The sequence below is a fragment of the Peromyscus californicus genome, unplaced genomic scaffold (genome assembly GCF_007827085.1).
Source record: "Peromyscus californicus insignis strain IS unplaced genomic scaffold, ASM782708v3 Scaffold_19__1_contigs__length_69161282, whole genome shotgun sequence".
Classification (NCBI taxonomy): domain Eukaryota; kingdom Metazoa; phylum Chordata; class Mammalia; order Rodentia; family Cricetidae; genus Peromyscus; species Peromyscus californicus.
Genome location: NW_026294491.1, coordinates 19,991,003 through 20,006,640, shown reverse-complemented (window position 1 = coordinate 20,006,640; position 15,638 = coordinate 19,991,003). Strand labels below are relative to the sequence as shown.

The following is a 15,638-nucleotide window of genomic DNA, read 5'->3' as shown; positions in this document are numbered from 1 at the left end:
AAAGAGATTGGGCTGCCTCTGCCTTCCTAGTGCTGGGATTAAAGGCATATATTCTAGCATGCCTGGAATGTTTTTGTTTTGTTTTGTTTTGTTTGTTAAGGTCTCTTATGTTGACTAATGTCAAGGTTCCAGTGCAGGCTTGAGGTTGTAGTTTAGTTACCATATTGCTTCCGGTATTCATTATTTTTTTTTCCCATTTTACACATTAATTTCTTTTGCATAGCGTACAGGAGAATCTGGATTGGATTCCCAGCACCACATTCACCTGTACTCACAGGGTTCCTGCGGTAGAGGCAGAAAGAGCAAAAAGTTCAAGCTAGATAGCTAACAAGTTCAAAGAGCTACAGTGATTAAGGTCCTAGAAAGAATGGGGAGAAAGTGTAGAAGAGCGGAGACAGCCTGCCATGCCAGAGTTCAAGTCAATTTTCGAATTTAAACGTGAACTTGGCTGTTGCAAATGATGCTAAGGAGTTGCAAACCAGCGCAGTCAGCAGTGATTCGGGATTAGCCGGCCCCCCCGGTGGGCACAGTGCTGAATTCTGAACCTCTCACTTCGGAGCTGTTGTTATACACAGTCACTGCAACCAATCGCTGGAGGATCTTCCCGAGGTTATCTGGCCCCACCCCCGAGGTTCCAGGGATGATCTGGCACTTAGGGTTAGGAAATGGGCTGGTATTTCTTTATAGAGCCGATGTTCAGCTACCAAATAACAATATTGTGTTACAGAGACGCTGGCCAAGAAAAGCTTTCAGAACTAAAAAGCAAGAAACATCCTTTGTTCAGCTGTAATAAGGAGGTGACCTCCTGAAAATCTAGCTCCTTTTTTTTTTTTTTTTTGCAAAGTTAGGGCGATACTTTATTCTAAATGGAATTTAGTGCTAACCATACATCATGCTAGATTGGAAATAGCTGTAAAATAGCTATTATGCTTGGTGTTAAAAGTGAGATGGTCTGGAAGCATATGAAGCACCAATCACATAGGAAAGACATAAAAGCCTCCAGTTATGGCTGGGGGTGGAGGCGGTGATGGCGCAGGCCTTTGATCCCAGTATTTGGGAGGCAGATCTCTGAGTTCGTGTTCAGCCTGGTCCACAGAGGAAACTCCAGGACAGTCAAGACTAGGCAGAGTAAACCTGTCTTGAAAAAACAAACCAAACCAAACCAACAACAAAAGACCTCTCAAGCTGTAATGTCAACAAGAGAGGAAAGTTAGGGCGAGTGGAATGGCTAAGAAAGGCCTAATAACCTAAATTAGATCTCGAGAGCACATGGTCCATCTGAAGCCCTGACTCCACACACATCCTATATACACGATACTAAATAATTGTCATGAAACTTAAGGACAGTCAAATGTGCTTCCTTCTCCTACTCCCTGGACCCCTCTAAGCCTAAGATAGCCAGGAACTCTATGTAGCTAAGGATGACTTGAACTGATCCTTCTGCCTCTCTCTCGGATGTGCTGAGATTACCGGCTTGTGCCACCAAGTCGGGGGTGTCCGAGTTATGGATGGGCACAGAACTCAGGGCTTCATGGATCCTAGGTAAGCGCTTTACCAACTGAGCCACATCCCGGGCCCCTCACCAATTACACGTTAGAAATGCTGAAAAGGAAGTCAAGTGTTTAAACACTTAGTCCGGGTACTCAGCAGCCTGGTTTCTTGTTCTCAGAGAAGCCAGGAAGGCTTGGAGAGAGGACACACCAACGGTTACCGTACTGTTAGTTTATTTATGCTCCTTTCCCTGAAGGGGCTGGGTTGAGGGAAGGCCTTGCCTGAAGACTGCAACAGTCTGTCTGAACTAAAAAGGACCACCTTTTTTGCCGTCATTTTCCTCTTGGTTGTGACTTCACTTTTGCTTTGACGGCATCCACCTCCCCACCCCCCACCTCAGGACTCCTCTGATTTTCTAATTGTCACATTTGCGCAATGACCAGGGATGTTATGACACCCTTCAATAAAAATCTGAGGACAACTTTATGAAGGGCAGCTTGAACAACTCGAGTGGAAACGGTTTGTTCACATCGCAGCATCCGATACACGCAGGCTTTCCGGAAGAGCGCAGAATCCTTGGCGAACACAGTTGCAGAGCAGATCGCCAAAACGGCTCACGAACGTCACAGGGGCGCGGCCGCCCTCCCAGGGCACACTTCTCCAGACATGCTCAGGTTTTGGAGAAAATGGAGAGGGTACTTGTAGCCCCTCCCTCTTTGGGTGATGGGAGGTCCAGCAGGAGGAGAGGACAGCCCAGACCAGAAAGGCCTCCGTTTGAAGGAAGCAGGATCAAGAGGAGGAGGGACTCTGCTCTGGTCTCAACCCAACAACAGCGTGTCCTCCTCCTCTCCCCTTCCCAAGAGTACCCGCTGGCCCCTCCCTCTGCCATCACCTCCTGGGGAACTAGGGTTGTTAAATCCCACGCGGTGGGCTGGTCTCCATGGCAGCCTACTGGCACGATGCCATCACCCCAACCTCCCCAGGGCAACTCCAGTTACTTCCCACCCCAGGGCCCCGGCCGGTTCAAATTGCTCCCGGAGGTGGGATGCCGAGCGCCTCTGGCATCTGGAACCCGGCTGCGAGAGGGAGGGACGGCCTCCCCGGGAGCCCCACCCCCGGCCCTGGAACATCTGGGTGCGGGGGTTAGCACTCCAGATGTAGCTCGCAGGCCGCCAGCTGTGCGCGCTCCCAGTCTTGGGCAGGCGGCCGGAGAGTCTGGGCGGACGCGTGGGAGGGGCTGTGACTTTTCCCTGTGAACTGACTTTAAAACCCGGGGAATCTCAAGTCCCAGCGTGGGCCTACTGACTCTCCCGCACGCATGACCTAACTGGCCTAACGCAGAAGTTTCCAGCCCAGCCCCCTGGCACCTCTCTGAGCTTCTCAAACCAGCAGAGGAAACTTAGTCCTGTAAGATAAATCTAGTATCTTCATCGGATGACCTCTGGAGCTGGCACTGGGACTCCAGCTGTGCGCCAGGGAATTCCATATGGGTGGGTGGAGGGGAGAACGGCTACACACCTGGAGCTTGCCCTAAAGCGCCTTTTGACCAGAAGTGGATTCCACACTCGAAGGTGGGGGTCTGACCCACCCTATTGCCGGCAGTTCAAGCCAGGAGAAAGTCCTGTTGAGTCTGTGACTCAATCCCCCTGGAATGTGCCTGGAATAACAATGGGGACTTGAAAGCTTTTTATGGCCGAGGTATCTGGTGGAGAACAGGCGGCTTTGGCTGAGCTGGCGGACTGCCGAGGGGGCAGGCAGCCTTGCCTAACGCTGGGCTGCGCCCCGAGCATCTGGTTTGAATCAGTCCCAAAGCATTTCTATCGGCTTAACCCACCATCCCCGCAGATCCGACGGAACAGGATAAGCCAAATATATTCCGGGCACTCCAGTAATAGCTAAACCCAATCACGTTTTACCGCTGGGACTTCCAACTGCCCCAACGTACAACTGTCGTTATTTTATAGATGTTGCGAATTTAACTTCCTTTTCTGAGCTTGCGGGTGGGTGGGCATGTGCAAGCACCGCTCTGTTACCCTTCTTTTTGTTTGAGGCCTTGGAATAGTGAGAAGGGTCTGAGGCCAACATATGTGCTGTGTGTAGCACTAAATATATAGCCGCATTTTCCTCAACGCCCTGCTCAGAATTCCAAACGCAAGTTGGAACAAAGGCAAACGTGTCTGAGTGTAAAGGGTGAGCTTGTGCCAAGAACTACAGTCACAGGGGTAAATAACCTTGTTTTCTCCTTCAGCAGTGGCTACCAAACCCCCACTCTTGGAAGGTGGCCAACTGTCTGTCGGGTGGAGGGTGCAGCTAATTAGAGAGTCCATAAACCTCTCTGTCAAAGAGGGCATGTGACCTAACCCCCCCCCCCCCAAAGTCTAAACAATAAAGGCAGCGAGCCGCAGGCACTCGGCACCGCTGCTCTGCGGGTTCCCTAAATAGGAACAGGATGAAGGCCGGACTGAAGGGGTTACCGAGGCTCTCCACACTCACACCGGGAGGAATCGGCCACTCCGCTTCCCAGCATAACCCGCTTCAATGACTCTCTCCAATCTATTTAGAGGAGTGCGGCTTGCAGAGAGCACATTGTCCAATCTAAATGAGGAAGCAATTATTCCTCGCTGCTGTCAGACGTGCTTGGAGACCGTTGGGTCAAAGGTCAGCCTGCTGTCATGTGACCTTACTCTGCACTTGAGGAAGATCAACTCTTACCCACAATTCAGCTTTGCTTTTCTGAAGCACTTTTTTTTTTCCTTTCCCCTGTTACATTCCCTCCTTCTCACTCTTTAGGATCTTTCTTAACTCTTAAGTTATTCTAAAGTAAACACAAGACCTCTCTGCACATTGCTTAATGGTAAATATGAAACTTGTGTGTGGGTTTACAGGCGTCTTCTCAGAATATTGCAAAACGGGGTTCTTTGTCTGCTTGTCTTTGTCTAACTTCCTTCCCTGGGAGCCTCCTTGCTAGCTTTAATTTTATACAGCATGCTGTAAACTATAAATAACACAGCTCTACTTTCCTAGAACATAGCATATGGAAACTGTCGCCTGCTGTATGTCCCAACTGTAGTTTCAATTTAAAGACGGAATAAAGTTAATCCCCTGTGTGAAACGGCGTTGGACCGTTTGTGTGTGTGTGTGTGTTTTATTAGTTGAAACCGGGGATGGAGGAACACCAGGAATTCTTGGTGTTGGGAACGGAGCCCATAAAAGCGTTTACAAGGTGTGGTTTGAAGGGAGGGAGGCCAGGGACAAATGCTGGTGGGAGGGCCCGCAGGAAGGAAAGTACTTCCTGAGAGGACGCTCCTCTCAGGAGCCACATCCTCTCTTCAAACGCTTCCTGTTTGGTCTTAGCCAATAATTGATGGTGAATTGTTTTTCCCATTCGGTCTGAAAGCATCTTCTCTCTCCTCACGGAAGCTAAGAGCCGGATCAATGATTTGAACGTGATGGCTGACTCCACTTAATCTTCCGATAAACATCGGAAAACTTCTGTAATATTTATAAAAATCACGTCTAGGTTAACTTTTTTAGGTATTGTGTGATTCCCCAAAGCAAGGATAATGAAATGAACCAAAGACCAAAGTCCCCAACCATAGGGCCTGGAGCTTATTCACTGGATTGGTTGATTGGTTTGCGAAGCAGGGGTGGTACGCTGACTGACAGCAAGAAATGAAGGGCATCAGAAGCTGGGGTGTAGCTGTTCTTTTTCCACGGCATCCCCTTCTTTGTGAGATAACAAGAGCTAAGACTGCTAGTTTCTATGCACAGAAACAGTGAAACAGCTTTCTTTTGAGGTGGAGTTCCTTTTAAGGATATTGTGATGGCTACTTATGTATGTCAACTTGGCTAGGCCATTATACCCATTTAATTAACAGTAATAGAGTGTCTTTTCTTTCTGTCCATCCCTCCCTATTGCTTCCATTCTTTATCTATCTATCTATCTATCTATCTATCTATCTATCTATCTATCTATCTATCTATCTATCTATCTATTTTGAGGCAGAGTCTCACTATGTATCCCTAGCTGGCCTTGAACTTACTATGTAGACCAGACTGGCCTAGAGCTCATAGAGATTCACCTATTTGTACACCTTGGGTGCTGGGATTAAAGTCGTGTACTGCTACTCCTGGCTTCCATCCTTATTTTTAAGATGATATTATGAATTGGTAGACTTTCAGATTATACTCCATAATGTGAGTGGGCCTAATCCAAATCAGATGAAAAGGGAATGTGATCAGCATCATGTACCTGCACTCCAAAAATTAACTCTTCGGCTGCCCTCCCGCTACTGGGCAGCCTTCAGAATCGTGTGAGCCAATTATTTAAAATCAATCCATCAACCAACCAATCAATGGATTGATCGATCAATCACTTTCTTTTTCTAATGGTAGTGTTTTTCTGGTGAACTCTTGACTCATCCACGTTATCTACCTTGATTCCTGGTGGAACCATGACCTTTTGTATCTCTCAGATTCTGAGTAAATCAGGTGTAGCACTGATGATTAACCCAACCTCTCTCAAGTACTTTGAGATGGTGCATCACAGTAGAAAATAATCCAGTCATATTCTCTAATGCCTCATTCGTTTTCTCTAAACCTTGGCAATTGGGGGGAAAAAAAGAACCCTTTTCCCCACCTGGTGCCCGGGATCTATCTCTGATCTGCACCCCCTCTTCCCACAGGCTTCTCTGTTAGAATTCCCCAAAGGAACCAGTTGGACACATATGAAACTCACAGAACTAGAGGACCGACCATGGACTGTCACGGTGAAAACCTCCACAGTTACTGAAAACAGTGATGGTTCTTCTCTCTTGGGCCAGAGAAGGCTCAGTGAGTAAAGGCGGTTGTCCCTGAGCCTAAGGACCCGGGTTCTACTCCCAGAACCCACACGGTAGAGAGGACAGACTCTCACTAGCTGTCTTCACACACACACACACACACACACACACACACACACACACACACACACACACACTCCCAGAACCCACATGGTAGAGAGGACAGACTCTCACTAGCTGTCTACACACACACACACACACACACACACACACACACACACACACACACACACACGAGAAATGAGTGAGACGGCCAGATTCAGAACATGTTTCGGAAAGCCAAAAGAATCACCGCTGTGTTGGATATTAAAAGATAAAGGCAGGAAAGGAATGAAATATTTCTTTAAAAAATTTTGTTCCACGCCAGACATGGTGGCAGATGCCTTTAATCCCGGACTCGGGAGGCAGAGGCAGGCAGATCTCTGCGAGTTCAAGGCCAGCCTGGTCTACAAAGCGAGTTCTAGGACAGCCAGGGCTATTATACAGACAAACCCTATCATGGAAAAAAAAAAAAAAAAAAAAACAGAAAAAAAAAATCAGTTCCAAGAGGATCAAATGAATTATTCAAGGACCTACAAGAAACCCTAGAATAATGCAGACATTGACTTGATAACAGTGAATTCATTCTTTCGAGACAAAATTCCCTTAAATTGTTATTCTGTCTTCTTAGATAGGCTGTGTTGAAACATAACCACACTCTGGTACACATTGGGCAATTGATGCATGTTCCTGGATATATAAAAAAGCGATGGTAACTGGATTAGCATATAATAACAAGGTACCATACTTGGAGGGTCTCACTATGCGGTCCTGGCTGGCCTCCAATGCAGAGATGGGCCTGCTTCTGCTTCCCCAGTGCTGCGATCGAGGGTGTGCGCTGCCACCACTGCCCAGTCCTATTTTTTTTTTTTTTAATTTACTTTATGTTATGAGTGTTTTGCTTGCATGTACAGATGCACACCACATTGTTCACCTGGTGCCTACGGTTCCTGTTGTTGGGCACAGTTCTTTACTAACTTACTGAACAGGTAAAATTATCAATCACATGCTTTAAAATTCCAACTTGAAGAATTGTCTTTTAAAAAGCAATTTATTTATTTAGACAGGGTTTCTCTATGGAGCCCTGGCTGGCCTACAACTTATTAGGTAAACCAGGCCGGTCTTGAACTTGGGAGATTGCCCTGCCTCTGCCTCCAGTGATGAGACGAAAAGCCTGTTCCACTTTAAAACGGAATTTAAGCCGGGCGGTGGTGGCGCACGCCTTTAATCCCAGCACTCGGGAGGCAGAGCCAGAAGGATCTCTGTGAGTTCCAGGCCAGCCTGGGCTACCAAGTGAATTCCAGGAAAAGGCGCAAAGCTACACAGAGAAACCCTGTCTCGAAAAAAAACCAAAAAAAGAAAAAAAAAAAAAATGGAATTTAAAAACACGGCCTGCTCTAGGACACTCAGAGGAGGCTTCAAGCCTAGCATATATTGATGAGCAGGTAGAAGAGCAGACTATTTTACAGGAATAACACATCTCTGACGTGGGTTTTTGTTCCACACAGCTCTGTAAGAACAGTGAACTACTTAAAGAGAAAAATAAAACCCCAAGGAAAAAACAAACACCATTAAAGTCCTTCACAAGCTCACTGTGTTCTTCTGAATTTCTATTTAAATTTATAGCCCTCCTTGGTCATGGCAAGCATATGTCTCATGCCAAGGCTGAAAACTGTAAGTCCATTTTCAATGCTATCTGAAAACACCGTAACATACATTGCATATCATAATGAAGCAATGCAAGGGAGCTTTTAAGACAGGATTTATCTTTAAATGTGAAGCAGACACAGACTCTCACACAGACGGAACTCCAGAACACTTCCAGGATACAGAAATCCGAATGTTCGGTTAGACTATGCTGCCGACTGCCAGCCGATGCGGTGTGACAGAGTTCCTGTGCTGTTTTCCCTGCTTCTGTCTAGCATCCAGACTCCACCATCCAGGATGCGTTCCTCAGCCTATGACAAGCTTTCCAGAAAGTGACCATCATCATGATTTGTTCTGCCAACGCAATCTGAAGGACACAGATGTCGTCTGTTACTAAATCAGGACATGCTGAATCATAAAGAACATTCATAGAGTTCAACACACGTACGCCGACACATAAAGAAATACCCAACTGCCACTAATGTAATGAGTTTACTTTATTGTAAAAATTCGCAAAATACACTTGCAGAGTCACCCACGTACGGGGGCTTAAGGATAGCTTTTAACAAAGAGATCTTATAAAGTTATTCTTGCTTAAAGTATTAAAGTACACAGAGATAAAAAAATATTAGAAGAAAAAAATGTTAAGTCAGGGTCAACACTCAAAAAGGGCTGATATACAATATTCAAAAAGGGTCAATCTGCAGAGCACCCCTAAAAGACTACGTCTTAAAAGTTCTTAGGGAAAAAAGGTATTTTCTTTTCCAAGAACTTTAACCTTAGGGTATATTTCTTAAGAAATACTACAAACCATAAAGCCACAATCTTCTCAAAATTTGCCTATTTCACAAATAAGTCAACCTAAAAAGGAGAGGACAGAGGAAACAGCTTTGGAATCTGTATTTAGATTTCTATATTTAGATCTACTGAGATCTTAGTTTCCCCAATGAAAGATATTCAATGAAAAATTAGCCCATTACAATGAAAAAAAAAAACACTTACAGTTAATATAAGACATTATAGTAATACCATAAAGGTTCAGGCGTCTCCCCAAAAGTACAGAAAAGAAAGAGGATGCATTTAGCCAATGTTTGACAGAATTTTAGAGTATTTACATGCTTCATAACACTGTGGAAGTCTTTGGTGGTGACACACGGAATGAGATCCCTGAAAACCCGTGAGTAGATAGCTCTGCTCCATCCATGTAGTGAAGTGTTTCTTACCAGCAGTGGCGGTAGGATCTCGTTGTTTTAGCCATCTAAAACACACAGTGATATGTGTGGACGGGGTCTGGTTGGGGAGTGAGGTGGGTTTATATAATTGCTCATTTAGCAATGAGCTTATTGTTGGTTCCTTTTTGTTTTTCACAGATTTTTTTTTATTTTAAATTATGCGTACGTCTGTATATCTGTGTATCAGTATGTTCACACGCATGCAGATGTGCCTGGAAGTCAGAAGAGTATCGTTTTCCCTGGAGCTACAGTTGCAGGCAGTTGTGAACTACCTACCAGGTAGAGGTGCTAATGACTGAACCTGGGTCCTTTGTAAGAGCAGTATGCATTCTTAAAACACTGAGCTATCTCTCCGGCTGTACTTGTGGCTCCTTTCAATACCAGAAAGGAAAAAAGAAAAGAGAGAGACACATAGACTATATCAATTCTTATGCCTAAACAATAGTTAAATATGGGGAATAGTTAAGTATTAGTGATCCCACAGAATGACTGGCTAGTCAGATAAAATACTAGTAGGCTATAATTTTTGGATAAACGCCAAAAGGCAGACAAACAGTGCCCTAAACAGGTTTGTGCATTGCATGCTGGTGCCCCAATCGGCAGTGGGGTAAGTCAAGGCACTGTGGTCTATGAATAAATTTACAACTCTTAAAAAAATCAGCAGCCTCAAAAGCAGAGAAACTAACGACATGACCTGCTCCACCTTAAAAGAAACAAAACAAAACAAAAAAGCCCTTTATTTCTCCGTATATAAAGTTAAAAGAAAAGGACCCTGCTATGACATACGATTGTGGGGACAGATGACATCAAGTTTATTAAGTATGTCACCATCAGGGATATGCCGAAGCATGGGCCGGGGATGAGAACAGAACAGGACAGCAAGCGTTAGTTCTGAGTCAGGTGGTATCTTTGTTTGGGCATTTTGATTCTCCCAATTAATAATTCTCCCAATGTAAAAAGTCCATGAAACAGGGCATGGTGGTACACACCTGAAATCCCAGCACTTAGAAGGCTGAAGCATGATGAGTGTCCACAAATTTGAGGCTAGCCTGGGCTACCTAGTGAGTTTCAGGCCGGCTAGAGTGAGACCTTGTCTCAAAACAAAACAAGCTGGGCATGGTGGCACACACCTTTAATGTCAGCACCTGGGAGGCAGCGGCAGGTGGATCTTTGTGAGCCTGAGGCCAGCCTGGTCTACAGAGTGAGTTCCAGGACAGCCAGGGCTCCACACAAAACAACTTAAAACAAAACAAAAAACCAAATAGTATATGAATTCCTTAAAAGATGGGTAAGTTTGTTTTAACCAATTTTCTTTTTTGATTCAGGGATTGAACTCAGGGTCTTGCCTATGTCAAGCATGGCACCTATCAGTAGCTCCAAAGGGCAGGTGTAATACAGAAACTGGATTTCTAGAAGATAATATGGTGTCAATCAGTCCCCATGGAGACAGAGTAACTTACTTATCCAGTTGTCTTATCAGGTAACACTGCCTCTGTCCGGGAAACCAAGCACGCAGCATGGCCTTTGTACAGAGCAGGACAGGGCCAGGCAAAATAAATAACACTCTTTCCAATAATTTATGATAGATGTCTGAACAGAAGTTGAAGAATTCTTCTAGAAACAAAGAGGGTATGAGTCAAAGCAAAGCAGATGGAGATACAAGATTAAATTTGGGGAAAATAATTGAATTTTTATTTGGTGCTCAATATTAAGAATGTGAGACAGTTTGGAGATATTCAGAGTAGCATCTAGAGGTCATGTATGAATGACACTCAGACACTCCCAGGTAAATTTTGTTTGATTATTGAAGTTTTGGTTATCCATCACCCCAGACACACTGATTTAGGGTTCACAATGCAGTTAGTAGGGCAAATCCAAAGAGCCTCCGAGTTCAATCCCTCTAAATCTCTTACACTAAAAGGCGGTCTTTGTCTGGGAGCCTGTGCTACGTAGCATCAACTATCCTTGTGCTTTATCCTGACACTCATCTTTAGGGAATAAACTCAGTCAGAAAAAGATTCAGATGACTTCAGTCACCGCCAGGTCTGTAAGGCAGCATCTGCCTCTGCCAAGCTTGAGAATGAGGTGTGGTCACTGGGCAGTTCATGAGTCAGAAAACACTGAGTGTAGTCGTGCACACACCTTTAATCCCAGCACTCGGGAGGCAGAGGCAGGTGGATCTCTGTGAGTTCGAAGCATCCTGGTCTACAGAGCTAGTAGTTCCAAGATAACCAAGACTACACAAAGAAACCCTGTCTCTAACCCTGCCCCCAAAACAAAACAAAAAAAACAAAACAAAAAAACCCTAAAAAAGAAAACACTAAGTGCTACACTGGTCTTGACTCTCTTCTGCAAAAGCTATTTTTTAAAACCTAAAATAACGTAATTGTTGTTGATAAAAACACATCACATTCAACTATGGAAACTGATTAGTGTTAATCACTTCTTAGATGTTAAGAATATAATTAAAAAACAGTTAAAATTAGTCAGGTGTGATAATATACACCTGTCATCCCAGCAACTGTGAGGTGGAAGCAGGAAGAGAATCAGGAGTTCAAGGCCACCCTTGGGCCACAAGAGACCTTATCTCAAAAAGCAAAACAAAAAGTAAAAATTTAATAAGAGTTAGCTATGTGTCCCTACTATAAATCAAATGAATTTAACAAATGAAACAAATGAGTAGGAAAAGGAGATGATGCATTTCAAGGCGTAATTTTGACATGTCAGAATATCACAGACAACAAAAAAGACAGCATCGATAAAATTTAAAGTAAATGTACAGTCGTAAAATAAGTAAACAATTTTCAAGTGTGCAAAACCAGTCAGGAAAGTGCTATGTGGACACCTGGTTTTCAAATATCTGTTTCAAAACCTTTCAGCTCATGGTGGAAAGCTTCCAAGGCTTATGTAAGGGACATGTCACCACCTTACAGTATGTCTTTGTCACAACACTGGCTGCTCAGTGGCTGTCACCACTCTCCTGTGACAGATGTGGGTGGCACGGATGGGCGTAAACACAATGCGACACCAGAAGGGCAAGGTGTATCCTGAAGCAGAGACTTTTCAAGTATACCCTGGGTCTATGTTTTACCCTTAGATCCCAGACACTCAATGTTGCTGATGGAATCAGATAACATGATTCTCTGTAACTGTTGTTATATACATGCACATTAATAAACTTTACACAACTACATTTAGCAGTTGATATCTAAAAGTAATTGTTAAAGAAACAAACTATTTAATGTTATTAAAGTAAATCCCATCATCGCCACAATCGGAAGATTTAAAGTGTAAGTCCTGAATACATTTGAGTTAGAAAATGAAGTTGGTTTGTTAGCATTATTTGTCTTGAGATAAGTGAGGTGTAGATGCTAAAAATACACCTGTGGTCTCTTCTTCACTTTATATTTTAGCGAACCATACCGCACCTAAAGAAAGAAAAGTATTAGTATTAATAAGAGGAAACCCAGCTGGGTAGTGGTTACACACATCTTTAATCCCAGCATTCAGGAGACAGAGCCAGGTGGATCTCTATGAGTTCAAGGCCAGCCTGGTCTACCAAGCGAGATTCAGGACAGGCACCAAAACTACACAGAGAAACCCTGTCTGGAAAAAACAAACAAAACCAACAAAACAAAAAACTAAGCTAAACTAAAACAAACAAAACCAAACAGACTGATTAAGTTTTTAAACTAGGTAGGTTTTAATAGTTCATCGTCATAGTAATGGTTCCACTCTTCCAACATAAAACATCAACTTTCTTGGGAGACCAGGCAGAAGGACTGTAATTCAAGATCTACCTGGGCCACACAGGAGCTCTGGGCCAGTCTGGGCAACTTATTGAGACCTTGTCTCAAAATAAAAGGTGCTGGGAACGTGGCTCAGAAGTATGTTTGCATAGCCTTCATGGGGCCCTTGGTTCAAATGCCCATACAGCACCCACATCAATCAATCATCCAAGCAATGCCCTTGCAAGTTACAACTTTACTAAGAACACCCACAGAAACATAGCTGGCGATGTGGTGGGCGTAGGCAGTACACAGGACATTCCCAATCACGGATGAAAACACTGACTTATTATTTACATTTTACTGCGTACAATGTCAGTAAATGAGCCTTAGCGCACTGACACCGTGTGACTGCGGGTATATATCTACTATTTAATTATCATGTATGAGTTGTTGAAAGCAACACTATGTAGTTAATTCTGTTAGCAGCTTTCCTTGTTTATGTAGAGGGAAGCAACGGACAGTCACAGTAACTGTGGGGTTTGCTAGGTAGAAATGCCACTTTCTACATAGAGCACAAAATAAGGACTTTACTATTTCAAAATTTTCAGGGGGAGGAAATGTCCTGAGAGATCCCTAACACACCTGCTTTTAATAAAGAATTCCAAGTACAATGCTGCCCTCTGATTGGAATCCTTCATTCACTGGCCATTTAATATCAGTAATGGCAAAGTAGAAGGAAATCCCTCCCACAGATCGTCAGGAAGATAATTACCGGCTGCACACTGACCTCTTTGCGGCCTTTGATGGTCTTGACAGACTTCATGCTCTGGGATCGCCGCAGCCCCTTGTGAGTCACCATCTCGTCGTCCGAGAATGGCCCCTCCGCTTCTTCATCGGTTTGCTCACCTCCGTCTTTCAGTGGAATTCCATAGGCTAAACAAATGGTCAAGGGCAGCATGTTTTAGACACAGGACACCAGGCAGCCTGCCTCTTCATCTGCCTGGCATAAGGGTCTAGCCGGGGCCTCTCTTCCCACTCATCTGGAAAGTGCTCCTGGCCCTTCCCCACGAACTTTTGCTTTGTGCACTACTTCAGATAAAGATCAGAAGACTCATTTCCTCCACGAACTTCTCCATGATCCGTTTTACTCATTTGCCTAATTCTTTTTTTTTTTTTTTGAGATGAGTCTTCTGTAGCCCAGACTGGGCTGGAATTCACGGTGATGGCACCATGGCCAGCAGCCCAATCTTATTATGAATATTTTTATTTAAAAAAATAAGCCAGCTGAGCACGCCTTTAATCCCAGCATTTGGGAGGCAGAGGCAGGCTGATATCTGTGAGTTCGAGTCCAGCCTGGTCTAGAGTAAGATCCAGGACAGGCACCAAAACTACACAGAGAAACCCTGTCTCGACAAAACCAAAGAAATGAATGAATGAATGAATGAATAAATAAATAAATAAAATCAGCCAGAGCGCTGAGGAGCCAGCTCAGTGGGTAGGAGCACTTGTACAAGCATAAGGAGCTGAGTTCGGGTCCTAGAATTCAAGTAAAATGTGGGCATGGTGCTCTGGACTCTCCAGGGCTGTGTGTGTACATTTGTGTGTGTTGTGCACAGAGAGACAAGAGGATCTCTGGGGTTTCCAGATTGTTGGCGTAGCAAAAATACACGTGCCCCAGGTTGAGGGAGAGACCCTGCCTCACAGGAATACATGAGAGTGATAGAGGAGCATACACCACACAGTCAGGCATGACACACACCAGGAGCATTAAAAACCCAGGAAGTAGAGAAGAAGGACTGATGTGTGTTTAAGGTCTGCCTGAGTTAAAGGTAAGAAGACCCCAAGTCAAAACAGGACTGGGAAGGTGACTCAGCCTGAGTTCGAGAAGGCATGTAAAAAGGTAGAAGGAGGGAAGGACTCCAAAATTGCCCTGTGATCCCTAAGGGCACAATAATAATATTTAAAATTAAAAAAGCCCAACACAGCCAGGTGGTGGAGGCACACACCACACACCTTTAATCCCAGCACTTGGAAGGCAGAGGCAGGTGGATCTCTGAGTTTGAAGCTAGCCTGGTCTACAGAGTGAGTTCCAGGACAGCCAGGGCTACACAGAGAAACCTTGTCTCTGAAAAACAAAACAACACAAACAGACAAGCCAAACCCAAACAACAACAACAACAAAACAATAACAAAGCCAAACAACACACACACAAAAACCCACCCCAGAATCTCTTCAAAATTTCCAAACAATGAGGTTAATACCCACACCCTGTTTGTTTTCAACAAAAAACCAAGAAAAAAAAAACTTAGAGAAAAATAATCAGAAATGTTGTAAAGTTTCTTTTCACCCTCACATGAGTTGTACAAAACCCAAATGTATCTTAGGCTGTCATTTGTGCCTCTGACTTTAATTAAGACCCAAGTCCCTCTCCCACCTGTCACACGGTAGGTCAACACTGGGAATGACAGGGGATGCCAAGAGAGACTCGAAGGGGCTACAATCGGAGAGGTGAGTTCACTGGAGCACGGTTACAGTGCTGATCAAGAGCAGGAAGTTTCAGTTGAGAGAAACCACAGGCCATAACACAGACGTTAGAGGAAATGTTCAGCACCAAGATCAGCCAGGGCCCACAGGGCCAGCTGTTTCGTGGACCTAT

At 44.4% G+C, this 15,638-nt stretch overlaps 1 protein-coding gene across 1 annotated transcript in view; it reads right to left on the bottom strand.

The window, feature by feature from the left end:
• Positions 1 to 8,497: 8,497 nt before the first annotated feature.
• Positions 8,498 to 15,638, bottom strand: part of Reep3 (receptor accessory protein 3) — an 81,981-nt gene continuing 74,840 nt past the window's right edge. Inside the window, exons 7-8 of the mRNA XM_052744812.1 lie at positions 13,769 to 13,914; positions 8,498 to 12,678 (exon numbers count right to left, since the gene is read on the bottom strand). Coding sequence (XP_052600772.1) covers positions 12,622 to 12,678; positions 13,769 to 13,914 — 203 coding nt within the window. The 3' untranslated portion in view covers positions 8,498 to 12,621. The remainder of the gene's footprint in view (positions 12,679 to 13,768; positions 13,915 to 15,638) is intronic.